The sequence below is a fragment of the Heterocephalus glaber genome, unplaced genomic scaffold (genome assembly GCF_053883595.1).
Source record: "Heterocephalus glaber isolate CG9 unplaced genomic scaffold, H.glaber_assembly_v1.0 deba00001760, whole genome shotgun sequence".
Classification (NCBI taxonomy): domain Eukaryota; kingdom Metazoa; phylum Chordata; class Mammalia; order Rodentia; family Bathyergidae; genus Heterocephalus; species Heterocephalus glaber.
In genome coordinates, this window is record NW_028258457.1 from 6,689,851 (window position 1) to 6,715,276 (window position 25,426).

The 25,426-nt window shown below is 57.9% G+C and overlaps 4 protein-coding genes across 13 annotated transcripts in view; 2 read left to right on the forward strand and 2 right to left on the reverse strand.

Annotated features, from left to right (window-relative positions):
* Window positions 1–39: 39 nt before the first annotated feature.
* On the reverse strand, window positions 40–8,647 carry Ndufa11 (NADH:ubiquinone oxidoreductase subunit A11). Of its 2 annotated transcripts, XM_004865660.4 has the most exons (5): window positions 8,445–8,647; window positions 2,289–2,381; window positions 2,008–2,130; window positions 1,031–1,192; window positions 40–147 (listed from the first exon to the last, which is right to left on the reverse strand). In XM_004865660.4, the coding sequence occupies exons 1-4, from the start codon at window positions 8,539–8,541 to the stop codon at window positions 1,080–1,082; spliced, it is 426 nt and encodes a 141-aa protein (XP_004865717.1). In that variant the 5' UTR covers window positions 8,542–8,647; the 3' UTR covers window positions 40–147; window positions 1,031–1,079. The 2 variants fall into 2 exon arrangements, with proteins under 2 accessions (XP_004865717.1, XP_004865718.1); XM_004865661.3 differs by lacking the exon at window positions 40–147 and having other exon boundaries at window positions 1,017–1,192.
* A 43-nt stretch (window positions 8,648–8,690) lies between these two features.
* Vmac (vimentin type intermediate filament associated coiled-coil protein) lies at window positions 8,691–13,340 on the forward strand. The gene is made up of 2 exons (XM_004865662.3): window positions 8,691–9,903; window positions 11,442–13,340. The coding sequence occupies exons 1-2, from the start codon at window positions 9,713–9,715 to the stop codon at window positions 11,770–11,772; spliced, it is 522 nt and encodes a 173-aa protein (XP_004865719.2). The 5' UTR covers window positions 8,691–9,712; the 3' UTR covers window positions 11,773–13,340.
* A 187-nt stretch (window positions 13,341–13,527) lies between these two features.
* Caps (calcyphosine) lies at window positions 13,528–16,652 on the forward strand. The gene is made up of 5 exons (XM_004865664.4): window positions 13,528–15,274; window positions 15,364–15,455; window positions 15,523–15,700; window positions 15,802–16,008; window positions 16,076–16,652. Exons 1-5 carry the CDS (start codon window positions 15,245–15,247, stop codon window positions 16,175–16,177), a joined length of 609 nt encoding a protein of 202 aa, XP_004865721.1. The 5' UTR covers window positions 13,528–15,244; the 3' UTR covers window positions 16,178–16,652.
* Window positions 16,579–25,426, reverse strand: part of Ranbp3 (RAN binding protein 3) — a 53,186-nt gene continuing 44,338 nt past the window's right edge. For 5 of the 9 annotated variants that reach the window (XM_087201332.1, XM_021245154.2, XM_087201335.1 and 2 more), the window contains 9 exons: window positions 24,437–24,540; window positions 23,862–23,940; window positions 23,197–23,256; window positions 22,977–23,079; window positions 22,452–22,561; window positions 20,874–20,994; window positions 18,815–18,957; window positions 17,879–18,056; window positions 16,579–17,794 (listed from right to left, as the gene is read on the reverse strand). In XM_087201332.1, coding sequence (XP_087057458.1) covers window positions 17,751–17,794; window positions 17,879–18,056; window positions 18,815–18,957; window positions 20,874–20,994; window positions 22,452–22,561; window positions 22,977–23,079; window positions 23,197–23,256; window positions 23,862–23,940; window positions 24,437–24,540 — 942 coding nt within the window. In that variant the 3' untranslated portion in view covers window positions 16,579–17,750. Of the gene's footprint in view, window positions 17,795–17,878; window positions 18,057–18,814; window positions 18,958–18,981; window positions 19,858–20,873; window positions 20,995–22,451; window positions 22,562–22,976; window positions 23,080–23,196; window positions 23,257–23,861; window positions 23,941–24,436; window positions 24,541–25,426 lie in introns of those variants that run through there. The other 4 variants (XM_004865668.4, XM_087201333.1, XM_004865671.4 and 1 more) reach the window with 2 other exon arrangements.

Sequence of the window (25,426 nt, forward strand, 5' to 3'; positions counted from 1 at the left end):
GGCTTGGGCGCCTTTGTCACTGGAGGACACAGTCAGGACTTGAACTTGGAGCCTTCATTTTAATGCCAGCTCTTAGACTTGGGCACCCAGCCCTGGAGGTGACGCTGAGCTGGCTCCGGGTCCCTGGGTCCAGCACACACAGAGGTCCTAAAGAGGTTTGGGGGAACGAGTGGTGAGGGGACAGCAGGGCAGGGACATGGGTCACAGCCCCCGTGCCTGGTTAATCTTGGGGGGAGGGTTGGCATTTAACTGTCTGGGCCCTAGGGAAGGCTGGAGGGATGGGATGAGGCTGGACACGGAACAGACAGGGCCAGTGGCAGTGCCAGCCCAGCTCCCTTGGGTGGGGCTGAGCCCTGATTTATGGCCACGGTGCAGGCTGGAGCCTGCTGCTTCCTTCCTGGCCGCCAAGAAGCCCGAGCCAGTTCTGGGGAAAGAGCCGGGGGGCTGGGGCCCCTAAATCACTGAGCTGACAGCTGGCGGGCAGAGACCGGGAGGCCCGATGCTCTCGCGGGTCACCTCCGACTGGCCCTCACCTGGCCCTGCCGTCCCAGCCCAGGCACCCGGGGCTGCCAGGGCGGGCTGAGGCTCTTGGGCCAGGACAGACCGGACTGAAGCAGACTGTCCCAGCCCGTCCCAGGCTCTCCACCCCAACGCCCAGCAATTTGGAGCCGGCTCTGTGTGTGGGGCCCAAGCTGTTTTCCACATGCTGCTGGCGCTGGTGCTGGCGCTGGGGCCGGGCCCGGAGAGGGGATGGCCCTCGACCTGCAGCAGTGTTGGCTGGGGCTGCCGAGGGCCGTAAGCAGTGGGGCCGGGTTTCCACTTGGTGGCCACCTGCAGGCCCCTGCCTGGCCTGGGAACAGGCCGGGCGGCCCAGCTGATGCCACCCCCTCGGCAGGGCAGGCTGCATGTGCCCTTGGCCTCCAGGGCCAGCCCAGGCCCAGCACACCTTATCCCACCGCCCCCTCCCACGCTTCCCTGGGGGCTGGCGTGTGGCCGGCACGGAGCACTCGGGATGCTGTCACACACATACACAGGGTTTATTTCCAGGCGGTCTGGTCCAGGGGGCGGAGGTGGCAGGGCTACACCTTGGTGCTTGGAAACAGATCCCATCCCTCCAGCTGGCCCATCTTGACGAGGCTGGCCATCACGCCCATGTACAAGCAGCCGCCCGCGGCGATCCCATAGTTGTGCACTGCGAATGGAGGTCAGCGCGTGGGGCGGGGCTGCCCCTGACACCCAGGGGCCCCCACCCCTGAACTTGGTTGGCTGGGCCAGAGCTGTGCTTCAGGGCAGGGTAAGTTGCTCAAACTGCCACTGGCCTTTAGAAACAGGGAAACTGAGGCACACCAGCAGGGCCGTGTCTGGGGCCCTCACCCTGCCCCACGCCGCCTGGCTCCAGCCTGGGATAGGCCACTACGGCACCTCAGCCTCTCCCCTATTCACCCAGGCTCTCCTGCCCCAAAGCCCTAACCACCGTATGTCACACCCTTCCAGGCCTGCTGGGGACAGGGGCCGGTGAGACCTCAGCTACCCGGCCAGCTCCGGTGAGTGCGGGCCGGAAGTGCAGGCTGGCCAGGCTCCTGCCCCGACCACACTGTGCCCTCTGCTGCTGAGAAAGCCTGCAGTGACCCCATTCCCACATCTGTGCAGCTGGTAAGGGTTGCAGCTCCTGGGCCCTGCACACTTTGGGGCACTGAGAGACAAGTGGCCTTGCGGAAACAGCACCTCTTGCCCTCAAGACCAGAGTTGATAACAGCCAGTGGCCTATGTCCCCTGACAAGATGCAGACAGGATGGGGGAGCTGTGCTGACACATGCAGGAGCAGCACTCCAGGCAGTGGGCTCAGTGCATGCAAAGGCCCTGAGGCACAATGAGAGGCAGAGGGTGGAGGGGTGGCAGGGAGGGTACAGTGCCCTGTGGAATGTGCTGAGAGGCACTGTACCTTCCCTGCGATGCCCCCGCTATCAGGGTGGAGTGGAGAGGGAGGAGGGGCAGGTGGGCACTCACTGCGTGCTCCCAGGGTCAGGCCTCCGGCACAGCCTCCGAGGAAGTAGTTCAGGGGGTCGTCGGGCTTTTCTCGGATCTGGGCACTGATACAGGAGGTCAGGCCGAATATGGCCCCAATGGCGGCTGTGAGTACACGGAGGGGTGCTGTTGGGGGAGCTTCCTGGACTGTTGTCCATCTGAGCAGGGGCCCCACCCCACGGCCGGGCTCCCAGGACCCTGCCCAGGGCCTGTCCCTAGAACATGCAGCCAGGACTGGGAGAAGTGACAGGGCCCTGGCTCACCTGCGGTAAATGTGTACCTTCCGGCCCTGGCCACGCCTTCGAGGATGGAGCCTGGGGCCCTGTGTGTGAGGCTGTAGCCAGACCAGATCAGGCCTGCGAGACAGAGAGGACAGTGGCTGCTCATGTCCCAGCCTCACGGCGCCCACAGCCCACCGTGTCCACCCTGTGCCCAGAGTCCCACTGCTGAGAGCTGCAGGGCTGCAGTCGAACCCAGGTCTGCTGCTCCCAGGCCTGAGCTCAGGGTCCACCTAGCCTGTCCACCCTCCCTGCTCCAGGACCCTTCCTCAAGGCCTGAACATGAGCTCGGAGGGTCCCCTCTGTCCCTGAAGGACTTGTCCCCATGTCTTCCTTGGCAGCTGCTCACTGCCAACGCCTCCTCCCTGCCGTTCCTGCCCTCTCACACCTGGCTGCCCAGTCGCCATCCATGCTCCCCCGGCCTTGTCACTCGGCTGTTCCTCTCTGCTGTCTCCCCGCCACCACACAGCCCGACACTGGCTCTGACCCATGGGCCCCTGGCCCTCTGATACATGGCTGCTCCCCTCGGCCCCAAGCCCTCCGGGCAGTGGACACTGCACAGCCGGACATGGACTCCTTCCCCACACCAGGGGCCTCTGTAGGGACCTCTCAGAGCTGCACATCCCGACATCACAGAAGGCCAGTGCCTCTCATCCTCAGGGCCCCAAGAGGCAGGTGACTGGCCCGATGTCACCCAGCATAGCCAGCTGGCAGCCCAACAGGTTAAAGGGTCGGGCCCCACCCTGTGACCATCCAGGCTCTGAGGTGTTCCCGCTACCTGAGCTGTGGCTGATTCCACACCTACACACCTGGCAGTGGGAGAGACAACCCAGGCGGCCCTGAGGGGCGGAGACAACGCCAAAGGTCTGACCATAAGCAGCTGTGATCTTTCTCTGCAGTTCTGGGGAATGAACCCAAGAACTTTGCAGGGAGCTACACCCCAGAATTTTGTCTAGGCTGAGCTTGAACTTGAGATCCTCCTGCCTCAGCCTCCCAGAGTGCTGGGACTGTGGAAGTGCACCATCACCCTGCTTGAGCTGTGGATCTTGCCTCTTCAAATAAATGCAGGGACCCAGTTTGGCCTCAGTGGATGGTGCTAGGTGCTGGGGAGGATCCAGGGTTCCCCCAGCCCATCCCCACCCACAACTAGGCTTACAGGTGCCCCAGCTGGTAACAATTTCTTTCTTTTTCCCCCATTACTAGGGATCAACTCTACCACTGAGCTATATCCTCTGCGGCCCCTTGAGCCTGGGTTTTGCCAAGTTGCCCAGATGGGACTCAAACTTAGGATCCTCCTGTCAAGCTCCTGAGTGATGGGATCAAGGGCTGCACGAGCCACCGTGTGCCTGGTTTGAGGTCCTTAATGACAGGGATACTCGGCCCCATGCAGAACCCAGTGGGTATCAATCCAGGGCTGGGCTGGTCACAGGGTCTGATAACCGTCTCCCCTTCCCGATTCAATGAGAGCACTGGGACCCAGTCAGAGTGGGTGCTGGGGTGAACCTTACTGACCTCACCCCTAGGCCCCTCAGCCCACAGGGCACAGGACAGGAATGCAAGTCCCAGGACTCTGATTACCCTCTGGAGGCCACAGACAGCCCCAGCCCACTTGGTCCCCAGCAACCACCCGGGTGAGGACCTCCCTCCCACCCCAGCACACAGGCTCTGCCACCTCAGACTGCTCTGCAGCCCCCAGAGCCTGCCGCTGGCCCCGAGCTTCCCCACCACCAGTTGCTCCTTCACTGAGTCATCAGTAATCACTGCTGATGTCATTTCCTGCAGCCTGAGGCTGCTGCCAGGGTCTGGTGTTGTGCAGGTCTCTTGAAATTAGCTCTGGTTCCTGCTCTGGCTGTGACTGTGGTTACAGCGCACCCAAACCTCAAGGGCTCCTTGGCGTCTCACTCGGTTTCAAGTCAACCCACAGTACTGACAACTAGTGATTAGTATCTGCTCCCTGATGAAGTGGGTTTGTTTTGTTTTGTTTTTTCTTTCAGTAACAGGGACGGAACCCAGGGCCTTCACACTAAGCTGTACCTCAGCGCTTTTTCATTTTGACAAGGGGTCTCGCTGAGCTGCCCAGTTGCTAAGCTAGCAATCCTCCTGCCTCAGCCTCCCAGAGTGTCGGGATTATAGGTATGCACCACCACACCTGGCCAGCTGGGGTGTTTCTAAGACAGGGATGTTCTGTAACCGACATGTGGCAGGAAAAATATGTGTGCGTGCGTGTGTGTGTGCGTGTGTGTGTGTGTGTGTCTGTGTGTCTGTGTGTATTATACATATAATGTTTTAGCCTGCAAGTGACTGCGGCATTCAATTTCAGGGTTCAAAAGGGAAGAATATTTTTAAGACCACACTAGCATTTGTCTCAAAAAAACGTTACCAATGCCAGGAGTGGTGCATGTCTGTCATCCCAGCACTCAGGAGGCTGAGGCAGGAGGATCACTGTGAGTTCGAGGCCAGCTTGGGCTACATAGTAAGTTCAAGGACAGCTGCAACTACAAAATGAGACCCTGTTTCAAAAAACTACAAAAAGGCTGGACATGGGCCGGGGATTTAGCTCAGTGGTTTCGCCGCCTGCTGTGCAAGTGCAAGGACCCGAGTTCGATCCCCCGTACCAAAAAAAAAAAAAAAAAGCTGGACATGGTGGCACACACCTGTAATCCCAGCACTCGGGAGGCTGAGGCAGGAGGATCACTGTGAGTTCAAGGCCAGCCCCAGCAACACAGTGAGTTTGAGGCCAGCCTGAACTACATAGCAAGACTCTGTCTAAAAAAAACAAAAACAAAAACCCAGCACCCCAGAAACCAACAAAAAACAAAACCGTCACCAAGGCGAGAACTGATGCCAAACTCAGGTCAAACCCTTGTCACAGCCCACAGCCTATTTCTCTGTCCTAGGGAGCCCAAACCCCTGGCTTCACCAATTCACCACAACTACTGCCTATGCCATTTCAAAGCCTGCAACTGCATTTTTTTTTTTTTTTTTTTTGAGATGGGTCTCACAGTATAGTTCAGAGTTCAGGCTGGTCTTGAACTCACTATGTAGCCCAGGCTGGCTTAGAACTCACGGTGATCCTCCTGCCTCAGCCTGCCCAATGCTGGGACCACAGGAGTGAGCCATCATGCCTAGCTCAACTGTGTCTTTATATTACAATGCTTAAGTATCTTCCTTCTCCAAGTTTGAGAAAGTCAAGGACATGCCTAATGTTACATCACTGCCTGTCCTACACCTCATTTTTTCTTTAGTTGGAAAAGAAACTGGATATAATGAGATATATAGTGAGATACATGGAGCTACTGTAGCTGACAGAGGACTGAGAAGCCAGGTATCTAAGCTTTACCAAGCTCTGAACATGGCAAGGTGCTTACTGACACCATATGCTTTTATTAATCTGTAATTTTCATAAAATGGACAGTTCTCTCTTTATGACTTTTTTTTTTGGTACCGGGGCTCGAACTCCGGTCCTTGCGCTTGCAAGGCAGGCGGCAGAACCACTAAGCTAAATCCCTGGTCCAACTTTTTTTGGCGGGGGGACAGGGTCTCACTATGTAGTCCAGCCTGGTCTCAAACTTAAGGTGATCCTCCTGCATCCTGGGATTACAGGCATGTACCACCAAGGGCCAGGGATTTAGCTCAGTGGTTCCACCACCTGCCTCACAAGCGCAAGGTCCTGAGTTCAATCCCTGCTACCAAACAAAACAAAATAGGTGTGTACCACCAAGCCTGGCTCTTGTGACTGTTTCTGAGAAAGGAGCTTAGAAAAAGTACACTAGAATTAAATGCAATAAATACTGTCTCTTTTGCTAAGACAAAACAAAAATAAACAAAATAAAAACAGTGGGGTCGGGAATTTAGCTCAGTGGTTCCGCCTCCTGCCTCAGAAGCGCAAGGACCCGAGTTCGATCCCTGGTACCAAAAAAAAAAAAGAAAAACAGAAAAACAGTGACTGTGGGCCCCAAAACCACAACATTCCTGTGCTCTAAAGACAAACCTATCCATCCATGTATCCAGTGTGCCCACAAGGTGCCCATCATTCACCCACAGGAACCGCGTGACCACAGGGCCCAGATTCTTTGGGAGGCAGAGGCTCCCCACCAGCCAGGGCTCCCATCCCAGGGAAGCTGGGCAAGAAAGAAGTGCTTCTCTCAGAAGGAGGGCAGGGAACTGGGGGTGGGGGTGGCAAGGGGAGGGCCACTCTCAAATCAAAGATCACCCCAAATCTCACTTCCTCAGTGACTCCTCCTCTGGCAAGGGTTTCCTTACCTAGCCTCAGACTCTGCAGCGACCTCCCATCAAAAGGCCCCTCACCTGGCAGCACCCACCCAACACTGGCTCAGTTTCCCCCCAAAGCCTCCCCACCTGATGCTCCAGCCCGCCCCCACGGTGCGCATGTGCAAGCACAGCCCATGCTCTCCTGTTCAACTGGACACCAAGGATCAAGCAGCAGCTCCCTCCCAGGTACCCGCCTCACACATCTCCCTGAAGGGCCCAGGGCTGTGGTGGAGCACTTGCCTAGCATGTGCAGCCCTGGGTTCCATGCCCAGATCCCCCATTGCAACAAAATAACCCTCCAAAAACTGCAAAGCCCCCAAATACCTCAGGTGGCCTCTGCCTCCATTTACCCTGAAACATGATCATGGTCCCTGAAAAGTTCTGCCAGATGTTCCCTAAGGTCAGATTCCCTCAAGAATCTGCCAGAGCTGGGCATGCCTCTAGTCACTGATACTCAGGAGGCTGACACAGGAGGACTGTGAGGTCCAGGTCAGCCTCGACAACTTATACCCAGTCTCAAAAAATAAGAGATGGGGGCTGTAGCTCAGTAGTGCTGCACAGGGGTCCGATAGTCAGGACTGCAAACAACAGAACAACTGCCAGAATAACTTCCCCTACAGTGACACCCCCGCCAAGGCTGCCCCCATACCGATCAGCCTTCCAGGGCGCCTGAGGTGCTCTCCAGAGACACAAGGGACGACCCCCTCACACCCCAGACTCTCACAGCAACTCAGCACTAACTCCGAGTCTCCGGAAGACTCTCCATCAGTTCCCTGAGGGAACTGCCCTGGCCTGAGACCACAGGACTCTGGGGCAGCTGATACACCCTCCCTCTGTGCTTCAGTCCCACCGAAAAGAAGATAATCATGTCAGTCTTACTAAAAATGGAGAAAATGGTAGCACTCACTACCAGATGCCTCCCAGAGCAGCCTGGATTTCTGCCAGACGCCTTTCAGCTGGAGATCCGGAGGTGGCAAAACTATCCTTTCTAGATGGGCCTGGTGGCAACACCCAGAATTCCAGTGCTCTGGGAGGCTGAGGCAGAAAGATCTCAAATTAGAGCCCAGCAGGGGCAACTTAGTGAGACCCTGTCTCAAAATAAAAAATGAAAAGGGCCTGGGGATGTAGCTCAGTGCCAAGGCCCTGAGTTCAATGCCCTGAACCTCAACAACAAACAACCCACCCACCCCCAAAACAAACCAAAACCACAACAAAAAACAACTCAAAAAACCAAGGCATCTCTTTTACTTCCCGCAGAATGGAGAATTACAGGGGACCGTGCCTGTGAAACACTCTGAGGCTGGAAGGTGGGAAGACTTTGGGGTGCCCCCTGCGGGAGAACGCCAGAGCTGTGGGTCCCCTCACAACCTCTTCCCCCAGGGTATCCTAGGGGATCCTGACCCACCTAATCAAGGACCCTCCGGGTGGGCAAAATACCATATCCTTGAGCACCCTCCACCCTTTGGCCCTAGAAAGACCTATTCGCACCTCAACACTCTCAAACCTGCCTAGACCCTCTTCAGGTACCCTAACAGTGACTCCCCAAGTAACAGCAGTTACCCCATTGCAAAGTCCCACAGGGACCATGACACTGACCCAGTCTGACAACGCACAACTTCCCTGGAGTCTGGCGACCGCCTCCCCCAGACCCCAGCACCCGGGGACCTCTGGCCTATGACGACCCCGGTGGTCAGGCTGTCACCTGTACACGAACCCACCACCGCGTCTACCTCACACACGCGAGACTCCGCGGCCGTCCAGACCCCCGGATTACGACCCGCACCACCTCGCGAGATTCCCCGCCCCGTGACCCGCGGCCAACCCCAGCGACCCTCTGCCCTTCGCGCTCAGAGCCCGGCCGGCGCTAACCGACGGTGGTACTGATAGCGGTGCTAGCGTAGGCCTTGCGGTGGCAGTCGGTGCCGTCTGGGATGTCTGTGTACTGATGGAGCAGCCTCTTCGCCATGGCAGCTCAGCCCGAACCCCGCACTACGAGCCCCGCAAGAACCACGCTCCCAAGGGCAGCCCGCCGCTGACTCTCGCGAGACTTCCGGAACGGCGCGCGCAGCAGCTGGGACTGACGGGCCGGCAACAAGCGCGCAACTTTATTGAGCGCCGCGGACAAAGGACACGGGTCAGGTCGAGACGCTGGGAAAGGCCTGGAGAAGGGAGTCTAGGTGCACTCCTGCCCGGGCTGATTCCTGGAAGGGGAAACTGAGGCTCCTCGCGATCAGTGAAGACAGGCTTTGCTAGTCCCAGCTCAGAGAGTCAGGTTAGGGATAGTTTGATTACTTAAGATGACTGACGGATGCCAGCCAGGCCAATCCTCCTGCACAGGTTGAGGATCGAGGCAAGACTTGATAGGAGGGGGGAAAACGTCGTGGGCGGGGCCTGGAAGGATGCAGCCCCTTTTACAGCCATAACCTGTAAGGAGCATGGTCGTGCTCTATGGCCCATTCCCAAACTGGAGTTAGAAACCGTGCCACTACTTTGGGGTGTGGCTAGAATCAGGGGCAGGGTTTAATGGGTCAGTGACCAAACCCAGTCCTAGGATATTAGCGGGATGAAGTCCATGCCCAACCTGCAGCTGGTCCAGGACCAGGGTCGGATAAAGTAGACTCTTGGCTTGGGGGCGTGGCCAGAATCAGAGGCAGAACGACAGGAATTTAACCTATCGGAGGCTATAAATTTGTCTAAGGGGCTTGGGCATACTTCGGACTACCCCTGACAGAGATGTATCCAATCATGTAGACGCAAGAGGCCAGCCGCAGGTTTCGGAGGGCGTGGTCAGACTTGTTCCCAGAGGTTCCGGCCAATCCTGGAGTTAGTTTCTTATGTAAGGCGGGGTTCATCTGGAAAGTGTGACCAATTCCATTGCTAGAGTCTGAGAAGAGTGAGCCGCAGGAGCCTAGGGCCAACTGGGGGCGTGGTCTGTCAAGACATTGACCAATCTTGGAGTTAGGCCGAGTTTAGGGCGGAGTCTCAGGGAAGCTCACAGCCCAGCCCTGGGGCGGAGCCTAGCAGGGACTGCAACCAATGGAGCCGAGTCCTCGAGGGCCAAGGCCGTCTCAGGGGTGGGGCCTTGCCAGTTCCGGTCGGCCCGGGGGCGTGGCAGGGCCGAGACAGCAGAGGGGGTCATGTCCGCGCCGCCCGCCCTGCAGATCCGGGAGGCGAACGCGCACCTGGCGGCCGTGCACCAGCGCGCGGCGGAGCTGGAGGCGCGGCTGGACGCGGCAGAGCGCACGGTGCGTGCCCAGGCCGAGCGTCTGGCCCGCCACGACCACCAGCTGCGCGCTGCCCTGGAGGAGCTGGGCCACGCCAAGGACCGGTGAGGCCCGGGCGGCCAGGTGGAGTCCAGGAGGTGGGAGGAGGCGGAGCCGAGACGGAAAAGGAAGGAAGGGCAGGGGACTGTGTGCGGGGCGGGGGAGGCCGAACTGCTGGGGCGATTGAAGACAAAAACAACAAAGCAAATTAGTCACGAGTATGTAGTTATATATATATGTATATATAGATATAGATATATTTTTTAAACTGAGGATAGAACCCAGGGCCTTTGCACTAAGTTGCAGCCCCGCCTTCTTTTTTGTTTGTTTTGAGACAAGGTCTTGGAAGTAGCTAAGTGGCCCAGGCGGAGCTAGATCTTGACATCTGCCTGCCTCAGCCTCCCACAGTGCTGGGATTGCAGCCATGATCCACGGCACCGTGTGCATATCATCATTTTTGAAGAGTCCCTGTGCCAGCTAGGAATTGAAAAGGATGAGACAAATCCCCAGGAAGGAGCAAGGTAGTGGGGTCCAGATGGGGAACATCTCTTTCGGGGCCACCTAACTGGACTGGTCCATTCATCTTTACTGAGCACCTACTAAGTGCCAGGCGCTGACTGTGCTGGTACTGGAGCACATCACTAGGAGACAGGCACCGCACTGCTGAGGTTCTTCATGGCTGTCAGGGCTGTGATGGAGGCAGGAAAGCCTCCTGGAGGAGGAGCCAGCTCGGGACAAATGGCGAAGACCCTCGGGCAGCAGGAGTGTGGGAGGAGAGGGGAGAGTGTGAGCGGTGGCCTGCAGGCTTGGGTTCTGTGCACGCTGTCTTCCAGGTGTGCAGACCACCACCTTCTTGCTTCTCTTCCTCCTGCTCCTTACCTCTCCTTCTCTTCTTCCTCTTTTTCTTCCTCCTTTCCCTCCCTCCCTTTCCCCCTCCTTCTCGCCTTTTCTTTTGCTGGGGATTGAACGCTGGGCCTTACACATTCGAGGCAAGCATTTTACCTAGCATGTACTCTGCTGAGCTGCGCCTCCAGCCTAAGTAAGACCCTAAGTAAGACAGGGTCTTACTAAGTTGTTCAGGCTGGCCCCTCGCTTGCGATCCTCCTGCCTCAGCCTCCTGAGTAGGTGAGGTTCCAGGCATGTACCATCTCATTTGGCTTGGTGTCTTGTTTTAAAAGGACACTGATCAGGGCTGGGGATTTAGCTCAGTGGTTCTGGCGCCTGCCCGGAAAGTGTAAGGTCCGGAGTTCAATCCCCAGTACCAAAATATAAATAAAAAATAAAAAATTTTAAAAATTTTTTAAAAAATAAAAGGACACTGATTCCATCGGGGGCCCCACCCTCACGACCTGGTCTGCTGCTGATTACCTCCCACAGGCTCTGTCTCCATATACCATCCATGGGGCAGGGGGGAGGTTAGGGCTGCAGAATAGGAATGTGGGGGACATGCATACAGCCCATAACAAGGGGTGGCCTTGAGGTGGTGGTGGAGAACCTGGATTTTTTCCCGCAGTGCTGGGCACCTCAGGAAAGTCAGGAGTAGGGAGGAGTCGATCCTCTGGCTCCCCAGTACCATAATTGCCTTGTTTTGCCTTCCTGCCAGCGAGATCGAGGCTCTCCAGGAGCAACTCCTGACCTCTGAGGCCGCTGTCCAAAGCCTGCAGGCCGCTGTGCACCAGAGGGACGAGCTCATCGGGCAGCTGCGGCCCCGAGCCGAGCTGCTGCAGGACATCTGTCGCTGGCGGCCACCCTTGGCCGCACTGCTGGCTGCCCTGGCTGAGGCTGAGCATCTGGGGCCCTTGCCGGACAGTGCAGCCAGCCACCTGCTTCCCGGTGGGCCCGGGCCACCCCTCGCCAACAGCACTGCAGAGGAGGACGAGGCGGAGGAGGAAGAGGATCACCTCCAGCCTTCGGTGTTTGGGACAACAGTGTGAGCCCGGGAGCAGACTCCAGAGCTGATGCAGACAGTCCCTTGGGGACTTCCATCCCCTGGGGGATCCCAGGGCAGAGGCAGGATCCTGGCCAAGCAGCAGAAGCTAAAAAGACCATGTTTTCAAGCAGGCCATATGCAGATGTTTAGCTCAGACAAGTCACAAAGAAAATGGAACTTTGAATCCACCACCCTTGTTGAAAAGCTGGCAGTACTGAGCTAAAGCTGCATTCTGGCTTGAGACCTGGCTGGCTTTGCCTGATCTGCGTCCAGGCAGGGCCCGCACTTTAGCCAGGGTGTGCGTTAGCTCACTTCTCCCTGTGCCCCAGATGCATCTGACTCAGAACTCTGTTTGGTGGGGGGCCAATGGCATCAGATCCCACAGGATTTGAACTTCTCTAATTTTTTCCCTTTTGCCTTTTTTGTTGTTTTTTGAGAGAGAGTCTCGTTATGTAGTTCAGGTGGCTTTGAACTCACTATGTAGCCCAGGCTGGCCTTGAACTCATGGAGATCCTCCTGCCTCAGCCTCCCAAGTGCTGGGATGACAGTTGTGCACCACCACGCCCAGCCCTTGTCTTGATTCTTGTTCCTTCTGGACCATCTTATATTCCAGGGCTAAAGCTTTTTCTTACTTTTTTACCCTAGAATGGGGAGTGTCGAGCCACATGCCATTTTTGCATTAGTTGTATGAAGATAGATTTTTTTCATCCTAGATCTATATTCCCTAACTCCATCCTTCCCTCAACCCTTAATCCCCAAAGAAGATCAGGCCAGTGAGAGGTGCTGGCCGCCAGACTGGCCAGGAAAAACCACTCAGCCATTTACCTTTTCCTGGTGGCATCCCGCCCCAGGGCCTTTGCACTAGCTCTTTCTCTGTCTAAAATGCTTTTCCTCCTGATTCCCACGTAATTGTTTCTCAGATCTCTGCTCAAAGGCCACTTTCATCAGAGGCCACCCCGGACCACTTTACTTGACATAATTCCTCCTCCCCACCCCACTCTACCCCCATAATTCTGTTTTATTTTCTTTATGAAATTCTACCATCTCATCTGGAATGTAACCTCCTTCAGGGCAGGGATTTTTGTCTCTCTTGGTCCCTGTCACCAGTGCCTTACATTCCCCAGGAGCCCCTGAAGGAACCGATGGGTCTATGAGCCGAGGGAATCCCGGGGGCCCCTTTCCTCCAGAGCATCTGCCTTTTGGTAGCAGGTGGCTATGTTTTGATAGAGAATCTATTTTTTAATTCCTTGTTTCTATGTTGCCCTTCCTGGCCCAAGACATTGAGGGCATTTTGCTTTTTATCAAGCCAGGGACGGAGAGATGCCCAGCCTGGTCGGTGGCCAGGATCTGCCCAGGGGCAGCGTCTACTCCAGCTGGAAATGTTGGTGGCCATCCAGAGCCCTCGGGGTGGCGCCATCTCCCGGCCTGGCATCTCACAGTGACTCCTTAGAGCAGGGACAATGGTCCCATTTTCTCCTGCAGATGAATAAAGGGGGGTCTGTTTGTGTAGAGGAACGGCAGGCTGGGGCCTGTCTGTGCCTGAGAGTAAACCATACCATTTCTTGGCCTGGGTCCTCCGTTCTTTCTTCCTGGCACGGGGGCTGGAGAGGTGGCCCTCGGTGTTGTGGTCCCTGCTGGGCCTTGGAGATACAAGGTTGTATGGGACGTGGGTGCCAGGCAGGCTATGTACAGTACTGTGTGCAATCTTTGCAGCTACTGGTGGACATATCACTCGCTTGATACTAGGTGAAACCGTGGGGGTGCCTAGAGAGGCAAAATAATTCTCCAGGTCTGGGGGTCTAGGGCTGCTTGGTTTTGTAGGGTGACTGTTGAAATTTTTTTTCTTTTTGAGACAGGGTCTTGCTATGTATTTCAGCCTGGCCTTGAACTTATGGGGATCCTCCTACCTCAGCCGCCTAAGTGCTGAGATTACAGGCATGTGGCACCACGCCCGGCTTGTTTATTTTTTGCAGTACTGGGGATGGAGCCTAGCACTTCACACATGCTAGGCAAGCACTTAGCACTGAGCTACACACACAGCCCAGCAGTCAGTTTCAAAAGAGCCGGGCCTGGCCGGAGACTGAGACAGGAGGATCACTAGTATTAGTCCAGCCTGGGCAACTTAGTGAGACCTTGTGTCAAAAAATACACAAAAAGGCTGGGGATGCAGCTCGGTGTGAAGGTTCCTAGGTTTCATCCCCAGTGCCGCAAATGAAACAAAAACTGTGACTGTATTTTATATTATTTCATCTTTTTATCTTGGTGGGAATCAAATCAGGGCTTCACACATGCTAGGGAAGTGCTCTACCACTGAGCCAAAGCCCTAGCCATAGTTTACATTTTTCCGTAGAAAAAGAAAAACGGACGCCTTTGACACTGGTTACAGAACCACAGTGGGGCCTGCCTGGGGTGCAGCTCAGTGGTGAGAGCTTGCCTGGCCCTCGGGAGGCCCTGGGTTCTCTCCTTGCACCACAAACAAAACAAAGCAAAACACAAAACCAAACAATGAAGTATTTCTCTGCCGGCTCCAAGAATGTTGGGTTGCTGTATGCCCTTGGAATGCGCGCAGTTAAATGTCACTGGAGTTTCTCAGAACCTGTGGACTCCTGGCGCCGGCTTGCTCGTGATCTTGGGGCTGATCTCCGACCGCACATTTCCAAAGGCCTTCGTTGCCCCTGGCTTCTCCCCAGACAGGCCCTGGAGCATGTCTCCAAGTGAGCCGGGGCCTGGTTTGAAGTCCTGGAAGATGCTTTATGTCCCGCCTCTCCGCCAAAGGCCTTCGTGATGACCGCCTTGCTTTCTCCCGGCTATATCAGGGTTCAGGCCTGTTTCTCCACTCAGAGCCCGGCAAGCAATGTTTGAGGGCTGAAAAGCAATCAACAAAAGATTTGTAATGACAAAAACACTGTGACTGGCTCCTAAGTCTACTGGAAACAGCTTTGTCGCAGTGAATGTCCCTCTGTCTCTTTTTTTTGGGTACACGGGGGATCAAACTTGGGACCTTGCACTTTCAAGGCAGGTGCCAGAACCAGAGCTAAATCCCCAGCCCTGTCCCTCTCTTGAAACTGGCTGGGTCCTGGGTTGGCATTCGTGGGCTCATGACAACCTCCCTCCCACTGCACATGGGTCTGAGTTGGGTGTCCTGGGGGGGTGCCAGGACCTGGGCTGCCTGAGCCCTTCTGAGCTGCTGCCCCATGAAGCACAGAGAGGGAAAGGCACCTGCCCTGGGTGGCAGCAGTAGAGCAGTGAGCTGCCTCCAGGAGGCTGCTGGCCCTGCGGGGGCTGTAACTCCCCTCCAGGCTACAAGGCAGCCTAGACCAGGCTCCACCCCAGGCCTGTGAGTGGGAGGGAGTAAGCAGATCCCTCTCAGCCCTGGCACAGGGAGAGTTAAACTGGGAGCCTCCCAGTCTCTGAGGCTGCCTCCCTTAGCAACCATCTCAGTGGCAACAGGACACAAAGCTAAGGTGGGGCAGAGTATGTGGGACCAGGGAGCAGACGCAGGCCAGGTGAGCGGGCGGGGACACTGGGGCAGGGGAAGAACCCGGCTCTGTGCCTGGCTGGCCAAGCAGGCCACTGTGTGACTCTCGCCCTCCAGCTGGACAGCATGGACGCCGTGGACGCCACCATGGAGAAGCTGCGGGCGCAGTGTCTGGCGCGGGGGCCCTCAGGCATCCAGAGCCTGGCCAGGTGAGGGGTCCTTTGCCCTCCGACTCCAGGGCCCACGACGCCATCTGACTGTGCCCTCTTCCCACAGGTTCTTCCGCCGCCTGGACCGGGATGGGAGCCGGTCCCTGGACGCAGTGGAGCTGCAGCGGGGCCTGGCTGAGCTGGGGCTGGTTCTGGAGCTGGCAGAGGCGGAGGCCATGTGCAGGCGCTGGGACCTTGATGGCAGTGGGACGCTGGACCTGCAGGAGTTTCTGCGGGCACTGCGGGTGAGGCTGCCACTGGGGTGTCTGGGACGCGGGCCAGTGAGGGGGAGCCTGCCCCTGAAGTGAGGCGCCTGGTGAGGTGACACCCCTGCTTCCACCCCCAGCCCCCCATGTCCCAGGCCCGGGAGGCCATCATTGCGGCCGCCTTTGCCAAGCTGGACCGCAGCGGGGACAGCGTGGTGACTGTGGACGACCTCCGTGGGGTGTACAGCGGCCGCAGCCACCCCAAGGTGTGCAGTGGGGAGTGGACAGAGGAGGAGGTGCTGCAGCGCTTCCTCGACAACTTTGACGCCCGTGACAAAGATGGGCAGGTGAGTGGCGCGAGGGGCCCTCCAGAGGCAGCTGCAGTGCCGGGCCCTCACACCCGTGTGCCTGCAGGTCACCCTGGAGGAGTTCCAGGACTACTACAGCGGGCTCAGTGCCTCCGTGGACACAGACGAGGAGTTCGTGGCCATGGTGACCAGCGCCTGGCAGCTCTGAGAAGCATGCCCAAGAGGCCCCCAGGTCCCTCCTCACCTGGCTGCGTGACCCCGAGCAGAGCCCAAAGGTGACACAGCAGGAAGGGGGGCTGGGCAGCAGAGCAGAAGAACCGGCCAGACCAGGACTCCTGTTGGGCCCCCGGCTAGCGGTCACTGGGTCAGGACCCCAGGGACAGTGGTGCTGCCCTCCTCTCCCAGCCCATGGCCCCCGAAGCCAGGTAGAGGGGCAGGTCTGGGCAGAGGCCACGTGGGCCGGGCTGGGGGGTCCATCTGGACAACTGCCCGGGCATAGGCTCCCAGGGTGAGGCCCAGACTTCTTGGGGACCTCGCCTTGGGAGGCGGAGATGGTCCTGGCCAGGCTGTTGGCTTCCTGAGGCCCCTGGGGCATGCAGGAGGCCAGGATTTTAGTTAAAAGTTTTAATGTAGTTCCCAAATACATTTCATATGACAATCTTACATAAATGTTCCAAAACACATGGGCATTGTCTGGTTTTACTTGTCACTAGTTGGCTAAGGCTTAAAGCAGAGAAGTGTGGCCAGATCTCCAGGGCGGCCTCTGGTGTCCTCCCAGACCCAGGCGTGCTGGGGGCCGGGCAGTGCCAGTGTCGCTGCCGGAGCCATCCTGGCCCTGGGTGTGGGGGGCACAGCTGGAGGACGAGGCCTCTTCTTCACCCCCGAGGGTGGGGCTGGGCCACTTCTGCCATCCCAAGGAGGCCTACACATGAGGGAATCCTCTGTGGTCTTCCCACTCCCATGCATGGCGTGCCATGGAGGCCTGTCGTGCTGCCCCTGGGCAAGCCTCTCTGCCACTCACAGCACCCCCAGGCCCACAGCAGTTTGGGGGTGACGACCTCGGGGCTGGGCCAGCAGTGGCCAACACACACAGGACGCAGGCGGGTCACGTGACTGGGACAGGGAGCGAGATGGCGGGGCCCCCCCGGGACGTCCCAAGTCCCATGACCTTTTTCCGGGTGCGCTCTCCAGAGACAGGCCCGCTGGAGCCCAAGCCCTTGGTGCCCACAACTTGGCCTGGAAGGACTGGGTGGGCAGAGTGGAGGCCTAGGTTTGTGCCTGCCCAGCACACCAGAGCGTCATAATCCAAGAAACCAAAACCAAAGCCTTTGGACATAAAAAAAAATAAGATCTGTAAAATATAAACCCCAAATCAGAAGATGGGAAATGGGAACAAGAGAGTAGTAAATAGTGTCCAGGGCCCAGTGTTGACGCTTGAGGTCCCGGGGTGCGGCAGGGACCCGTGGGAGGGAGGGAAGGCGGGCGGGCACGAGGCGGGAGGCCCGGAGGCTCGACACGCAGGTGAAGAAACAAGGTCTCCGGTCCAGTGAGAAGCCGTGACAAGTCTAATGTGCCATTTCATTTTGGGGAGGGGAGGAGCGCTCTTTTGCTCATCAATATGATGAGGTCTCGGTCCCGAACCACATCCAGGCAGTTCCAGAGTCTGCTTCGGAACAGGCGTGGGGATCCAGGCTGTGGTTCCACCCCAGCCGATGCTGCCTGCGGGGAGGGTGGGCGGCCACAGACACCAAAGCAGCAGCCTCTGTACAGCGGCGCCTCCGCTATGTGCTCCCAGGCACCTGCCCGTCCCCCTCCTCACTGGCACCTGTGGGGAGAGATGGATGTCACCCCAGTCACCAGCTGGACAGGAGGCCGCCCTGGGGCCCTCGGGGTAGCGCCAGCCACTTACCTGCTCCAGGGGCTCCCGAGGGGGCCAGCAGGTCGTCGTCGCTGTCGTCTTCATTGGATGGGGCTCTGGGCTCAGGGGCGGGGGCCTGGGCCTCTTGCTCCTGCTCCACGCGGCTGCGCAGGGCCAGGATTCGGTGGTGCAGGGCTGCATACAGCTGGCCCGTGTCCTTGGAGCTGGCCTGGGGGACAGGGCCGTGAGGGGCCGGCACAGGAGCACGGACACTCTGCATGCCACCAGGTCACGAAGGCATGACCTGCTGACCCCCTGCAAGAGACCCCAGCACCCCCAGGAGGATGGGAGGGTCTCGGGGGACTGGGCCAAGCAGGGCTGGCCTGAGGCGGGACACAGAGGTCTGTACTGAACAATATGACCGTCATCCCTCCTCCACATGACTTGGGACACGGGTGACCACACACAGGGCTGTCTGCCCTGAATGCACCACCAACACAGTCAGCACCTAACTGTCTCTCTGAGTTGGGGAGAAGAGAAAGGAGCAGGGAGGAGGAGGAAGCACAGAGACAGCCAGGGGACTGTTCCCAGGGTGGGGACCTTGGGTCAGCAGTGAGGGGCCCTTCCTGTCCTGTCCCACTTGACAGGGACCAAACTCACCTGTAGTTCGGGGTGACACGATTTTCCCAGAGCCTCCCTCCTGTGAACTTCCCCAGCCCACTAGAGGTCTTGTGGGGATATGGCAGTGGGGACACCTGCCTGCCTCCCTTCCATGCCCTGCTTAGGCGCTCTGGTGACAGTCCTCCCCTCTCCCGCTCTCCTGCCCCAAGAGCTGAGTGCCCTGGACCAGAGCCCACCCCACCTCCAGAGCGTGAGTCGGCTCACGGCACAGCCCCCATGTACCGAGGAGCCCCATCTGGCTAGTGCCACACAGAGTGTGGCCTCCCTTCTGGTCTGGGCCTGGGTCTGGGAGCTGCGTGGGCTCACCGAGATCAGGAAGACCTTCACACCCTGGTCCTCAGTGTCCATGGCCGTGATACGGATGCTCTTCTCACTGGCCTTGTCGATCTGCATCTGGGCCCACAGCTTGGTGTTGAGGATCAGCCGAAGGCTCCCCTGGGTCCGCATCACTGCAACCAGCAAGGCCACTCAGCTGGGTCGGCCCCACCCGCCCCCAATCTGTACAGCATCAGACAGCAGCTGCCCAGGCACAGCCTGTCCTGAACCCACAAGGCCCTGCCCAGCTGCTCACATGCAGGCACCAGGGCAGTGAGTCCCCAGGAAAGGGACATTGGTCGGGCACAGGCATGGACTGCAGGAGGCAGCAGGACTACACACTCACAAGGTGGCACTTTCTGCACGTGACATGCACAGAGACAGACTGCTCGGCTGACTGTTCCCAGGTATAGGCCAAGCCCTGGCCCCTGTCCTATGGCTTTCTTAGGATAAGGGGAGAGTAGGGTGGCTGCTTACAGCTCCTGCCAAGATAAATGAAAGGCTGCCCAAGGGTGGCATACTGTGGAGGGACACAGGATGGCCTTCCCCCTCCGGGGTGTGATGCCCGCCCTGACAGGGCCCACCCCATGGATGTGGCCAAGAGCTATCTCCCTTTTGGCCCAGCTGTCCTGTCCGGAACAGGCCTGGTAGGGGTTAGAAGTTGTCACCTCACCAGGGGCCCAATGGCCGGGTCTGTCCATGGCCATGTCCCTGGCCAAATGCCCACCTCAGAGGCTGGGGGATGAAGGGACAGTGAGGGCAGGGAGGGCACCACTGTAGCAGGCTGGACACATGGGTGACAACTGGGACACCTTGGTCACCACACAAGCCACAGCCTCTGCTCAGAGGTGTGTGAACATTTCCAAGGGAAGGAAGGAAAAATCCCACAATGTACATGAGCTAGGGAGCGCAGCGGCCAGCCTGGGCCCTTCCTCAGGATTGGTTCTGAGGCGATGTGTGGAAAAGCAGGGCCTCTAAGGTGAATGAGGGCTCCCTCTGGGCCAGAAACCCGAGTTTCCATGCAGGCCAGAGCTCTGTGTAGAGGGGACACAAGGAAAAGACAGTGTCGACACGCGCATGCAGGTGTGTGTGGGTGTGCACTCACTTTTGTAGCAAGTCTGCCTCTTTATTTTTTTTGGAGATAGGGTCTCTCTATGCAGTTCAGACTGGCCTTGAACTCACTATGTAGCCAAGGCTGGCCACAAACTCATGGTGAGCCTCCTGCCTCAGCCTCCTGAGTGCTGGGTTTACAAGCATGTGCCACCTTGCCTGGCTAGCTAAGTCTGTTTCTGGAATAAGTTTCATGTATAAAGATGGCCCCTGAGCCAGGGATTTAGCTCAGTGGTTCCGTCACCTGCCTCGAAAGCACAAGGTCCAGAGTTCGATCCCCGGTACCAAAAAAAAAAACAACAAAAAACAAAAACATGGCCCCAATCTTGTTATTCACAGTAGTAAAAAACAAACAAACAAGGGATAATCTAAATGTCCGTCAGCAGAGAAAAGGTTAAATACATTAACTGCCAATAGAGTCCTAACTTAAAAGTTTAAGGAGACATTTGCTATTTTATATATTTTTTGGTTTTTTTTTCATGCCGGGGATCGAAGTCAGGACATTACACTTGAGAGGCAGGTGCAGCGCCACTGAGTTAAATCCTTGGCCCAACAATTGCTATTTTAAAGGCAAACCTAAGCATGAGGAAATGCTCATGAAGTAGTAGGTGAAAAGAACAAGATCTCAGAGAGCCTGCTTCCTTAGAAAAGGACCCATCACAGGAGGCGTGGCCAGGAGGCCTGCAGAAGCACCACTGCGGCAGCTTCTCACCTCACAGAGACTCTCCCTTTTACCACGGAACTGTAACCTCCACTGAAACTCTAAGTGTGGGCTCCACATTGAGGGCTGACGCTGTGGGCATGGCCTGTGCCCAGGGTGCAGGGCTGGCGCTCTTTGGCCAGGTCAGAGTTTCCGTTCACATGGCATTTCCCATCTGCTCTCCACACAACCCCGCCCCACTGCAGGGCCCCGCCATTCCCACCTCCCGGGGCAGCTCACCTAGTCGGGACTGTAACGTCCCATCGTCGGTCGATGCCATGTCGTTGAGTCTGAGCAGCCCCCGGCCTCGCTCCACCCATGACTGTGAGGTCTTGTCAAAAACAAACAGCTTACACTGGATCTAGAACACATGTGAGGCCTCGGGTGAGCCATGCTGGGGACAGCACCCCATGTCTCCATCAACCCACCTCGGCTACCAGGGCTGGCACTACAGAGATCAAACTCCAACGAGATGCCACCTTGTACCCACGGGGAGAACGACGACGGAAGAGAGAGGAAAGGGCACGTGTGGGGCAATGGCCTGTGGTGCTGGGGCTCCGTAAAGTCAGCAAGGCACAGACACAGCCTCGAGGCCTGGAGGTGTGGAGCGTGGGGTTTCCACACGGCCCCGGCACAGGCCAAGGCAAGTGCAATGCGTGTCTGCACAAATATGTGTACAACAGCCACAGCAGTGTCATTCATCCGGCCCCAAAGTCACAGCAGGTCACATATCAGCTGATGGAGGGACATGCAGTGAGGTTCATCCCCACTCTGGGACACCACGCAGCCAGGACAGGAGTGAGGCTGTGACACTCGCCACAGTGTGGAGGGATCCTGAGGATGCCGTGCTCAGTGAGACGCCAGACACAGGGGACACAGCGCAGGCTCCATGGACAGGAAATGCCCAGGACAGGCGACTCCAGACTGGAAGTGGACTCGCGGGTGCTGGGCTGGGGAGGGGGTGGGATGATGGCTCACGGGGATGGGGCTTTTAGGGAACGAAATATTCTGTATTAGATTGTGGTGAAGGTTGTGTGACTCTGTCAATACCCTAAACCCCCAGAAGTGTTCCCTTTAGAGGGTGAGCTATACAGCATGTGTGGCACCCTTCAAACAAGCAGTTAAACACTCAACCAAAAACACCCGACAGAGACTGTGCGTGACGCTGGGAGAAAAGTGCCATCTCTCCTGTGTCAGTGCCTCCAACATGAACAGGGTGAGAGCCCGTGTGGAAGATGAGGCTGATCGCGCACACCTGTAATCCTGGCACTTGGGAGGCTGAGGCAGGAGGATTGCAAATTCAAGGCCAGTCTGGGCTATGTAGTGAGACCTTATTGCAAAAAAAAAAAAAAAAAAACCTGGGTAGTGGTGGTGCCTGCCTGTCATCCCAGCACTGGAGCGGCTGAGGCAGGAGGATCACTGTGAGTTCGAGGCCAGCCTGGGCTACATAGTGAGTTCAAAGGTAGCCTGAACCTCATAGCAAGACCCTGTCTCAAAACAAAACAAAACTCCCTGAAAATCAAAACAAAAAGCCAGCATGAACTGGGGAAGGAAGCAGTGGTCACAGACCCCTACAGCTCTGGGTGGTTAGGACACACTTGGGCATTGGCATCCATGTGGAAGGCAGGAGGAGGGGCGAGAGTGTGGGGCTCCTTCCCGGTTCCCCTCACTGGGGCCGCGCAGTACACTAGTGCCAAATTAACACTCATGCAGGTGTTCATTCCGGTGACAGAAGGAGGTGTCCGTTACAAGTCTGTCTGAGCCCCAGAAGGTGGCACCAGGGGTGGTCCCACTGCCGGCCCAGCGCAGAGCCCTCACCTGCAGCACGTTGCTCTCTGCCTCCTCGCCGGTGATGACCTCCACCTTCTCCAGCAGACACTTCCGCGCCGTGGCCTTGGTATAGGCGGCCGCCGACTCGGCCAGGGACTCTGAAATGGTACTGGCTAAACGAGATGGACTATTGATTTGGTGAGGGGGAGGGCACACCTCCCGGGGACCTGCTGTCCCTGGTAGGCCGACGGGATCTGGAGGGGACCCTTGAGACAAGCCAGCAAGGTGCAGCCCGGGACTCCATACTTTGAGGCAGAGATGTGTGGACCCCCGAGGAGCATGGAGGAGCACACAGCCCACTGGCCGGGCCCCGAACCTGCCTCCCTGTGGAGGTGGGAGCCCTGCTCACACAGCCGCTGCCCCTAGGCTGTTCCTAAATCCCCACATGGGTACCGCTGCCGGGCATCAGTGCCCCGCTCCTGGGCAGGGAGCAGATGGATGCAGGGTCCCCTCATCACTGGTCACCCCAGCTGACCGCAGCGACTCCCACGAGGTACACTGACCGTGATGTACCTTTCTCGGGGGTGGCCTCCTGGGAAGAGGACTCAGACCCAGACTCGGTGGCTGTGTTTTCCCGGTTGGCATCTGAGCTGACCTCGTTCAATTTGGGGGGACTCTGTGGGGAAACAAAGGTACACAGGGAGGAGGAACATTTGTGGTGCAGGTGGTGAAGCCCTCCCTGAGCTGGTGCTGCTTCTCGGCACCGTGCTGCACGAATCCCAGCAGAGCCCACCTGCACGTCACACTGGAGCCCGAGCATTCCCGCCCAGGGTGCTGCGCTGTCACCCGACACCTGGGGAGGGGCACAGGAGGCACACAGATCACTGCAGGCCGAGGCACAGGTGGAGGGGAACAGGCAGGCAGGAAAAGCCGGGCCACGGAGGCTGGGGAGCAGCACGTGCACTCCATCTGGTGGAGAGGGCCGAGCGGGAAAGAGGAGCGGTCTCCCGGAGCCCTCCCGGCTGGCCAGCTCTCGGTGCACCCAGCAACCTGGCCATAGCGTGGTCAGAGTGGGGTGGCTGCACCCTGTCTGCTGGCACCGATGCCACCATCCCACAGAAGGGGCAGCACCACACTGGTCAACAGGGAACATGGAGGCCCTGTTCCCGCTGGGCTGCAGCCTGCTGGTCTGATGACCGTCATTCACACCAGCCGGCCTCACAGGCGAAGGCATGGACTGTAGCCTGGAGCCATGGCCACATGGGAAGCTTCGACAAAGGTGGCAGTGGCCGGTACCCAGGTAGCCTCCTGGGCCACCAAAGCCAAGGGCTCAGCCCATCTTTAAGCAGAATCTAAGTGGGGCCTTTCTTCTCTGATTACTACTCAGGACTTTCCTGACAATGTGGCAGCCACATGCCACATAGCCCCGACCCAGGACAGTGCCAACAGGGTACTCACCAGCACGCGTTCGCTCATATTCTGGCCAAACACGAACTTGTTGCTGGAGGTGTCGGCACTGTTGGTTGAGTTCTCTGCACTGAAGAGGAGACTCGGTGAGTGAGGGGCCCTTGGACAGGTGCACTGTGGGCAGAGTGGGCAGGAGGCAGGAATCGGCAGCGAGCAGCCTGGATTCCCTCTGCCCAACCTGGGCCTTGCACACTGTCCAAGCAGAAGCGAACCCTCGGCCCCTCCTGGTACACAGGAGGCTCATTTGCTCCACCTCTGCCAGCCCGAGGAGCACCTTCCTTCTGGGCCCCAGGCTCCCATGCCCAGCCCCACGGGCACTGGTGGGTCCCTCATAGCTCCAGGAGGTGAAGGACTGACACTGCCATCAGCTCCGCTCTGGGCACGAGGTCCAGGACCAAGGTCCAAGCCCGTGGGGCTGGGCTGCACAGCCCCTCGAACTCCACTCCTGCCTTGGGTCCATCAGAGCCCAGGACGAAGGTGGCTGGGGGGGTGGGGCGTGCAGACAGGAAAGACCTGGCTTCCGGCCTGAGTCAGGGCTAAGAGCAGCCCCGGACCCCGACACACACCTGGAGCTGATGTACTGGAGGAAATAGTTGGTTGCAGTTGGCATTTCAGAGCTGGGATGTCCTGCATTCTCCATATCAACGGTGTCAGTGTTTTCATTCATTAGCTGGAAACAGAACGGCGAGGCCTGGGTCGCTACAGCCAGGCCTGCATGACGCCACTGTGTGTGCCAGGGCAGGGACTGTAGCCAGTGTGCCACACGGTGCTTTCCACAGTCACCATACAAAGCCAGGCCAGCGGTTGTCAGAGAGCCTTTTCTACTTTGTTACAAAAGCCACACACAAGCTCACATCTCAGGGGCATGTCTGAAACAGAGACGCTCAAAAATCTGGCCTTAGGGGTGTGTCACACACATGACAGTGCCGCAGTTCTCAGGGGCCACTGCTGTGCTAAGCCATGGAACCCTGTGCAGGGGGGCACTGTTACCCTGAGGTGCCAACAAGGCAGCAGATGCTCAGAGGCCCTCCTCACTGGGGCAGTGGGGTCCGTGGTGAAACACTAGAACCCATGCACGCTTCTGACTTTTTAAAGACATGAACCCCAAGCCCATGGGATGGACTCAGCCGGGCCTGAGGTCCTGAGAGTCTGAGCCACCCTGCTCCATGGAGGGAGCAGCCCCCGGGGGACACAGTCCTTTGGCAAGAAGCATGGCAAGGCCAATGCCTACTTTCCATGCCTCACAGGGGACTGGTGATCCGGCCAGACAGTGACCAGCACAGGGACAGCAGGTTCCAGCTGGCATCTCCTGTGTGGCAGGGCGGTTCTGACTGCTCATCTCCGGCCTCCCTCCAGCACATGGGGCCCCGAGATGCTGCCCCTCCTGACTCCCTGTCTCCAGTGCGACTGGATTCGCAGGCTCAGCTGCCTCCCTGCGCTCTCAGCCTTGGAAAGCACTGCTGAGCCCCACGCTGGGCAGGGTGAGTGCCAGGCTCTGGGACCTGAGGTCAGGAAGCACGCACCCCCGCGCCTGTGCCACTGGTCCCAGGAGGCCC